We start from the raw sequence: 9466 nt of genomic DNA, 5'->3' as shown, positions 1-9466 counted from the left end.
AGTCTGCGCGTAGCCACTTGCGCAGTTGTTCGAAATAGCTGCTGGGTGACAGAGTGCTGCCATCTGGCGTTAGTACGGAGAAGCTTTGCCTCATCAAAACTTACCGTATCAACGGGGTTGCGTAAGTGTATGGTAAAGATAAGTTGGCCTTAGCGAGGTCCGATGGTGCATTATTGAGAATGGGTAACTTATCGATTTTTGATAAGATTTCATCTTCTTTTATGTTTCTCGAAACTTCGAGATTCGTACCGCTACGAATAAATGGAGACACTGCTGTGCTGGATTTTGTAATTTTTCGACGAAATTTTTTAATTCTGCACAGCATCATTCTTGATTGTCTGAAACTTTTTGATAATTCATTACATTTAATGTTAAATGGAAATTTTATATAAAATTATAATCGTCTGTTAATTCGATAAAATGTATTTTAATTATTTTAAATAATTAACGTAAAGATTAACAATTGCAAATTCTGTTATAAACAAGCGTGAATAAAGCAATGATGAAAAGCATGAAAAATTAATATAAATAATATTATATACATGAAAAATATAATGTACATGAATGTTTCTGATGTATGATAATTTCATCGGTAAAAGGAAAAATGTAATTCGATTTAAATAATGGTTTAAAATTCGTCTCAGTAATAATAAAAATCGATATAATCCATAAAGTTAATAGCTATCCATACCTATTTCTGTATAAGGTACGGAATATCTAATATCGTTACTACCGCGAATAGAAACTTAAAATAATACAGGTCGATCGTTTTTTTTACAAGAATACTTTCTTTTTAGCTGTATCTAAGTAAAGGAAAGCACCCAAAATAATCCCGTAGAGATTACCAATGTGAAGGTACCTTTATTTATGTTCGCTTAAAAGGATTTTAATACACGTCGAGCGGAGTCGGGTATAATAATTCAAAAGGACGTCTGCCATATTTTTTACAGTTACCCGACCGCTTAGCATAACCGTATATTTATAGCTGTTATGCTAGGAACCCGCATACAGAATTAATACCATATATATATATATATACAAATTAAACCAAGCAAAATTGCATAACAAAATTATTATAAATAATTAGTAAAATCACTTCCGGAGAAAAAAATGTTTGACATTACAAGTGGTTATTCTAAGGTCACCCGTTATATGATCCAGGTTCATCGTACCTGATATACCATCATATATAGAAGAGGTAGGAAAAAAAAAAGTAAGAGCAAGAAGTGCATTTCTGGAGTCTGGAGTCTGGAACCTCACTCCTAGACCAGAAACCCATTCCCTAATCTGACCAATACCAACCTTAAATCACGTAATAGAGTCATTCGTTTTCTATACCCTGTCGTTCTTTTAGTTTATCGACAAAACCATTTTGATTTGTCACAAAGTGCAGCCAACTTTATTTAGCTTGTAAGTTGATAGCAATACCAGTCCTTGAATTATTGTGGGGGCAATTAAAATTTCAAAATTTCAATACCTTCGAATTGCCGTAATCCAAAAAGCATACATTAGTTACACCAAAACAATTCTAATACACCATATATAAATTTTCATGTTATCTCATATCTTGGATCAAGAAAAAAAAATAAAATAAACAACGCGATCACACTTCCCTGACCGTCGTAAAAGCACATTACATACACGACACATATGTGTACCGGCGCGAAACTGTATCGTAACAATTTTTTTTCTTTGTTTTTAGAATCTACAGCATGATATATTTCCAAGCATATTCATCATAAAAATGTGTATATATGGTACCGTTATGTCTGAAATATACTGTTACGAGGGCACGTGGCCCTTTTTTACCCACCTTCGTCCCTGATCCTATAGGTAGACGCTACCTAAGATTCCAAGAAATATGCGCAAGGCCCAGTACCGTATGAAGGAAGTCTCGTTACCCGGTGCTCGTACATATATACTGCTTCTTTTTTTTTATCACTTATAACGTGACATGGGAGATATGTTTTTTATGAAAAAACTCGGTTATCCGCAAAACCCCTCCCCTTCCCTCCCGCCACTGTCCTCATGGCGGAATATAAAAACTTGTCACGGGACGGTATTTAGTCTGTCAGCGACCGTGACAGATCACGTCGGCTGTAAGGATGTCGGCTTATAGCAAGCCTTAGATCCACTTCCGCCTTGAAAGTTGAGGGATGCATATTATAAAATCTACCCTCAACCGTCTAGGGGTGAACCTTCAAAGCTTTATGGAAACCTTCAATGTCATGGCTATATTCATATATATACAGAGTATAGGATTTGTATAGCATAAAATACTATATTGTAGAATAAGGTAAAATAATTATTTGTATACGAAAAGTACTGAAGTGAATTTATTTAAAAAAAAATGGGATATTATATCGATAAAACGTAGGTATGCAATTTCTTTTGAAAACTTTATCGATCTTTTTCCATTTCGTATGAATTAAATTTTTTTTTAACTTTCACGATTTTTCACGTTTTATCGAGTGTATAATTTTTTCCCTGCGTAGTAACCTTTACGCTTTCACATGCAAATATCCTCGAGAGTTTTCTCCTTCCAAGAGAATATTTTAATTCAACGTATCTCGGGATTCCTCATGGTCGAGTCTTGCGACTCGAGTTGACTTGGCCGGTACTTTCGTCCAAGTACCACGAGTGCGAAGCTTGTTGCAACCGCGCTTGGCACAGGTAAAAAGTACTTGCGGAACCACTCAAAATGGTAATACGAAAGTTCAAAGGGCGTCGGAGCTGTTTGTGCCGGGATGCTGATTCGAGTCTAGGCGTTCTCGTATCATCGAGACTTTCGAGATTCCTGACGTACACAGAGGTCAGGCTAGGTTACAAGTATGAAATAGCTAACAATTTGGAAATTTTGAAAACACCATTGTTGCCCACAAAAACTTCTGACTCGAAGTAAAATTTTGTAAGGACTTTTGACTGAATACAAATTTTTTTTTTTAATTTCTTAATAATGCGAATAGGACTGGGAGGAGGTAGGGTAATAAAATCAGCAGAGTAAGAGCAATTTGTGTTCAAAGAAACAGATCTTCATTAAATTGCTGAGGAGTGCGGGGCGGTAAAAAATGTTCAAAGATTTTGTCCTATGGGGATTTTTGATATAAAAGAATCTTTGATTTATCCTGAATAGGGTATAGGAACTGCCTTATACTCTATTACCGTCTATAGAGAGTCGATGGATCTGTGTTTTTTTTCTTTTTCTTTATTCGTACGGCTCTCTAACGACCCTGAATAAATAAATAAATAAGCGAGTCTAAAGGGAGGCACGAGCGCTCTTTGAGAGTCCTCCTTCGTCCTGGACCACTTGGTGAATTTTCCTTTCCTCCTATTTCACCCTCCTCTCTTCTGTAGGCCGTTCTCCTTTTCCTTTCTTCCTTCCCTTCGTCCTCTCCAGGGGACCGTGAACGAGATTTCGGTGAGTACCCCTTTCAAGAGTACAGATCCTTGCCGCGAGGACCCTCTCCAGATAGGCGACTAACGTATTTTTTCTCTTTCTTTCTTTTTTTCTTTTCTCTTTCTTTTTACCAGTATCAGAGTCCTGGAGCTCTCTTGGATTCGCCGGCTGATAAAAAATACAGGAACGAGTCACTGGGGCATGCTTCGATCCGGGAAAGAAAAGCTCGCACGAATTCGCACTATACTGGTAGCACAGAGAGGAGCAGCCGAAGTCTCTGTCTATCAAGAGACTTTTTCTCTCTTTCTAACAGCCTTCATACTGCCACTCGAATATCTTTTCTTTTTCTTTTGTCTTGATATTTTTTTTCTTTTTCCCCTTTATTGCACTTCGCCAGCGGCAACCGATGCAATGTGAAACTTCACGTAATCGCCATTCGTATCCTCGTCTGGGAAACCAAGATAAATATTACATCCCGGCAGACACGTACGAGACAGTGTGGTAAATTGTGTATTAATATTAAACTCGCGATGCCGCATAGCGTCGCGACGCCGTGGAGTCCTTGGATACACTTGCGTATATATGTATATATATAACAGAAGAAAGGAACGAAAGAAAAATAGGATAAAAGAAATTCTTTTTGGAAAATATCAGAAAAAAGTATGGAAAGATATGGTGTCAAAGAAGTAACGAAGAGTTTCTAAAGGAACGTCCACAATGGCGTTGCGTCTATTCAAGTGGAGGAATTGAAAGAGAAAAAAGAAGTGCTTCCGTATAATATCGAAGGAGCTCTTATATCAAGTCCCTATAATTCAGGGGTGTATCTCGATGTTAGATTCCAGGGGTGCAAACCCTTAGATAAGGGTGCACACACCTTGGCACAAAATTGAAAGTCCCACTGCGCCAGGGCTTTCCCGTAGAATGTATGAATCGGTAAACGCTATAGGGTTTTGGGGGGTTGTAATGTCCGTGGGGGGTCGAAGGGTGGCAGAAAATTCCGACTGGTATTTCCGTAAACTTTTCTCACGGTTGTACAACACCTAATATACCCTCTTCCATATATGTGTAGGAGGCGGCTCCTGCAATTTCTTCGCGAAACAAGAAGATACAAGGGTTTCCGTCGATAAAGTATTCAGTTGGACCCGGCTTAACGTACCTGTCGGTAAAACAGAGCGGCTGGTACAAGACACGAGCGTGTAGCTTCAGAATAACAGATCGTAATTCCAGAGCTGTTGGGTTTCTGACCGTCTGGTTGGTGTACAGCCCCGTGTAGAGGGGTCAGGGTCGAAGGGGCTGGTTGCTTTCTAATGGAGACAAATTTCACGCTCTGACGGTACTAGTACGTATCTATAATCATTCTGAGCTGTTAGCCCAGGTTTCTATATATATATAATTCCTGGTATGCTTGTCGTACAGAAAATTCAGCAGGTATAACCCTAACCTTAAAGCTCATCCAAGTCAACGGTTAAGTTTATCGCTCCTAAAAAACAGCCCTAAGGGAAGAATCTAAACGGGCTTTTATTATTGATTAGTCGAGAAATATGGGACGAAAGTGAAAGAGAAGTGCTGGATACTCGGAAGGGTGGTGGATGGGTACAGTAGGATTGATAAATTTTAAAAACGCGAAGAAGGGTTGAATTGTCGATTTTCTGGTATCCATAAGCAAACGGAAGCTTGTAATGGGGTGTGTATGTGTGTCTAACCTCAACTGATAAATTGCGAGCGTTTAAATCATGCGTTTTACCTATAAATTATTCATTCGAATGAGTTAAGCGATTCTAAGAGGCCAAACTAGGGTGATACCAAGCATAAAGTTGTCTACCCTGGTAGGTAAGGGTGTATCGTATAGTTGAGATAAGTTGGCACCACTACCAACCCCATCTGAACCGGAGTCACAAGTCCTGGGTATGTAGGAGGGACCTGGTGGAAATCCTTCTGGCAAACTTCGGAATTTGTACGCACAATTATGTAAATGCATTGAATTTTATACGCCCCACTTTATGTATATACGAAGCAGCCTGGATTCAACTTGCGACCCTTAACGGTACAGAGAGAGCTTCCACTGTGAGAAACTCACCCCTATTCGTACAATCTTGAAAAATTGAGAAGATACCTGAAAACGTGGACAATGCCCAAAATTGGTGTTACCAACCCCAAAATGTTTATTAGGTTATATTGCCCATCACGCGTTATCTTGCTAATCGGTACTTTTTCTTGAACTAGCACCGTCACAGCTTTTGACTAAAAGCGAGTAAAGCTCCAATATTTTAATTCGTGGCCTTAATTAACTCTCAAATAGCTTCTAATTTTGTAACAGATTTTATTTCGATTTTCCACTATTTCGGTTTTAGCTTTATTGGCGTTCGTGATACTCTTTGGTTGGACCTAATTGACCCCAAGTCTGACCTAATCATCTTACGTGACCTGAGGGGGCGTAAAGCGAAGCCATAAAAAATCCAACCCTTATCGTCGTTTGCACCATGGTCGAAAAGCGCGGGGGTAGTTTCGCGTTGCTGAAGTGACCGGTCAGTTTCAGAGTTGAGGAAGTGGGCGGAAGTTCGATGGCTGGGGTGAAAAGGGGAGTTGGGTCGGGGTAAGGTATCTTTAAAATACATGACCTGGAGTGCGAGTGGTTTCTACTCCTGGGGATACTTTCCTCGTGAAAGGGGTGGAGAGGGTAGGTCATGAAAAAATTAAAGAACTCAATAAATTCGTGTACCATTCGAGTGGGGATGGGTAACCACGTGAGTCAGTCAATTCCACTGAGGTCCAGGATGCTGTGTCGACGGGGTTGGCAAGAGAGGATGAACTCTTCAAAAGAATCAAAAGCTCTAGTGGTCCAACTTCATACGGTTCTAGGTTGCTCGACCAGCCACCCGATCGAGGCTCCAAGCCCCAACTGAATTTAAAGCTCTTCGAATTTTCGCCAGAAATAAATGGCTATATATCTCAACCTGAATTTCGGGGGTGAATTCTGTTGGTTAACTTTCCTCAGGCAGGGGTAGAGGGTGACTTTGGTATGAAACCACCCTAGAAACGTGTAGGATAAATTACCCAACCCCTTGCTCCCAGACGATGCTTCGATCAGATCTTGGGGTTAGCGTCGATCTGGTTGTTAAATGTTTACTCAGCCAAGGGGGTGTATCGATATCTCAAGAAATACGCAGCGGGAAATTGTCTTTCATCCCTTAAAATCATACGTGGTCCAGAGAAAGATGCTGGAGGTTTTCGAGGACACTTCGTGTAATGGGTAAAGATCAGCAGAACACTCATCTCCCCGTTAACTGGTCTTGTCCTTGGGGACGTCGTTCAAGAGTTACCAGGGTGGCTTTATATTAAGTCGTATGTATGTACAGTTGTATAGGAGTGGACGAAGAAAAGAAGAAAGAGAAAGGAAAAATAAGAAAGAGCTTCAATTTGCATCTAGGTTTATCTCTTTAACATTCTTGAGTACAAAAATTCTTTTTGGAACTACAAACTCTTTTTTCTCTCTCTTTCTCTTTATATTTTGACTTTTCTCTCTCTCTCTCTCTCTCTCTCTCTCTCTCTCTCTCCGTACGTTTCTTCTGCGTTTTATGACTGTGAATGGAATGCACGTGCACCGTGAACTTTTTATGCGCTTCGTCCACGCTCCAGGAACTTCATAAAAACCTCGTAGTGTACGCAAGGATCCTGGAAAACGAGTTTAGCTATTTTTTTTATTTTTTTTTTTTTCAGTATAAAATGTAGTTTGGGTAGTTTGTTAAATTCCGTCGAAATTTCTCCCGATGTTAATTTCCAATTTCGTTTTATGGGTACCAACCTTGAACCATCCCTTATGACAATTTTCGGAGTTTCAAGGACGAAGTTGCCGTCTTGGAACGTGACACTGGTACCGCAAAACAGGACGACGATCCCCGTGTCTGATTTCGTTTCCGGTTTCGTGATAGTCTGAGCGGAAGTCGTCGACATGGAAATACCGTCGTTGGGTAACGTATATTCTGATTCAACACTCCAGATTTTTGGTTTAGCACTGTTCACTCGCATTTTCAAAAATTATATTTTAAATAAATTATAATCTTGATCTCAAATTCTTTTATACGCACAAAAAATTACTTAAGCCTGATGCACAACTCGTAATACGGAAAAATACGAGATCCACCTGATCGCTTGTTATTCGCTCGATGACTGAACTGTTAATGACATTAACAATCAGTGGGAACGTCAATCCACAAATGCTGGGTTCTATTAAATCCAATATGGCGGCAACTAATGCAATTCGAATTATTCGCGTTACGGTGTGATGCACGCAAATGGGTATGTACTGTCCACAGGCACGCCTTAAAAGCTGGTTTTCAAAAGACTCGAATCGTTCCGCTAGGTCAACATGAGGATCGTCCCGATGATCATGAAAACTGCTATTAGTGGAATAATAATAAAAATTGACAGATAAATTATTTTTTATTACGATTACAATACGATTACTGTATGATAATTAAATGAGTTCATTAAGCTTCATCCCCATGACAGTAGATGCATTATTTATGGGTTTTGCATATGTTAGATAAAAAAATTTTCCTACTCACTAAACGAAAGATTGCGATAATTTTTTTTTCCAGCACTCAAAAATGTCTCGTCTGCTTGACGTTAACGCACATATGAACGGGACTTGTCTAGCGAAAATGGAAATGTCGAAACTACCCTTAACGAGAGTCTCGTTCTTGTGCCTCACTTACCGGCCCGCCGACGTCCCGGGTTCTCGAATTAATTGCGTTACGGAAGGAAGAAAAGAGCAGAGGAAGTAAAGGAAGAGAGAGGAGAGTAAAATTTAAAAAAAATAAAAAAAAAATAAAATAAAAAGATATAGGGGTGTAGATGGGTAAAGGAGGAATTGAACGTCGCCAGCATTTGCAGTGCTGAAAATTAAGCCCCGTCGGGGATTAGAGTTTGCGAATTTTTGTCGTTTTCAAGAAATGACCGAGAGGGACGATAGAGAAACGAGAGAAAAAGAGAAGGAAGAGAATAAAATAAAAGGCATAGAAAAAAAAGATAGAGACAATGGGTGGATAGTCAAGGGCATGACGTTTACGATGATACTGGTGGCGCGCGTAGTGGCAATAGCGAGAACTATCGTTATCTCGAAACGAGAAAAGATTTAAAATACTCGACGTCGACGTAGGCGTCGGCGTCGTGTGTTATCGTCGTGTTATATCTGCCCGAGGAAATTGCGAATTTCGACGCTTATGCAGGCCGTAAAAGCACGTGGGTTTTACTGCGCGAAAATATCTATTGAAATGCACTGTACGTAGTGAGAACACTGCCAGGCAGACTTTGAAAGAGAGTATAAAACGTCAGAGGCATAAAGTACGCAATGATGAATGTGCGGGGATGGGGCTGGGGCATGAGTAAGGGTTAGGGGATGCTGTGAATTTATTCTATTGTCTCTGTGTGCTTTACAAGCCAGGGCTGTATTACTTCGCGTGGGATCAAGAAAAATGGGTTCTTTAAAACCATTTTTTTTTCTGGTTACATTATCCCAGATATGATATAGATCCAGCTTAAAAAATATATACCAAGAAAATTGTTAAAGAAAATTATCAAGATTTTTTGAGATATTCAAAATTAATTTAAGCAACGATATTAGAAAATTTTTAAAATTTTTGAAACAAAGTCTTATGCTGATACCGAATATAGTAGCTCCAGCCCTGATTCTTCGTTCGCGTGTGTACGCACCTTAAGGGATAAGAAATAAACCTGCTATTCCTCGAGCAATACCGGTTATGGGTATTCTTACTATTCCATAAGCCTCCCAGCAGCTTATATTATTCGCACATGCAGAACTACAGCAAGAAATTTCTTCGGGCATAAAAAGAGTAAATAAAAAAAGTTTAATCCACACTCGCTGCATCTAAAACAAGAAGTTATGGATCTCAAATGATTTTAAACCGAGAGCATTTAATCCAGCCACCCTTCGGTAATCATAGACACGAATAGTTAAATATTACAGCAGAGCAGGCCAATGAGAAAATCCAAGATGGCCGCTTCGATCATAAATAATTAATAACTACCGGGCAAGTCCGAAACGCATGA

The 9466-nt window shown here is 39.5% G+C and overlaps 1 protein-coding gene across 3 annotated transcripts; it reads right to left on the bottom strand.

The window, feature by feature from the left end:
- Positions 1–97: 97 nt before the first annotated feature.
- On the bottom strand, positions 98–7590 carry LOC112495175. Of its 3 annotated transcripts, none has more exons than XM_025090542.1 (2): positions 7200–7590; positions 98–344 (listed from the first exon to the last, which is right to left on the bottom strand). In XM_025090542.1, exons 1-2 carry the CDS (start codon positions 7421–7423, stop codon positions 101–103), a joined length of 468 nt encoding a protein of 155 aa, XP_024946310.1. In that variant the 5' UTR covers positions 7424–7590; the 3' UTR covers positions 98–100. The 3 variants fall into 3 exon arrangements, with proteins under 3 accessions (XP_024946310.1, XP_024946311.1, XP_024946312.1); XM_025090543.1 differs by lacking the exon at positions 98–344 and adding an exon at positions 2416–3845; XM_025090544.1 differs by lacking the exon at positions 98–344 and adding an exon at positions 5667–7069.
- Between the last annotated feature and the right edge of the window lie 1876 nt (positions 7591–9466).

Source organism: Cephus cinctus, unplaced genomic scaffold, assembly GCF_000341935.2.
Source record: "Cephus cinctus unplaced genomic scaffold, Ccin1 Ccin1_scaffold1524, whole genome shotgun sequence".
NCBI lineage: Eukaryota > Metazoa > Arthropoda > Insecta > Hymenoptera > Cephidae > Cephus > Cephus cinctus.
The sequence above is the reverse complement of the archived record's forward strand: the minus strand, read 5'-3'. Positions and strand labels throughout refer to the sequence as shown.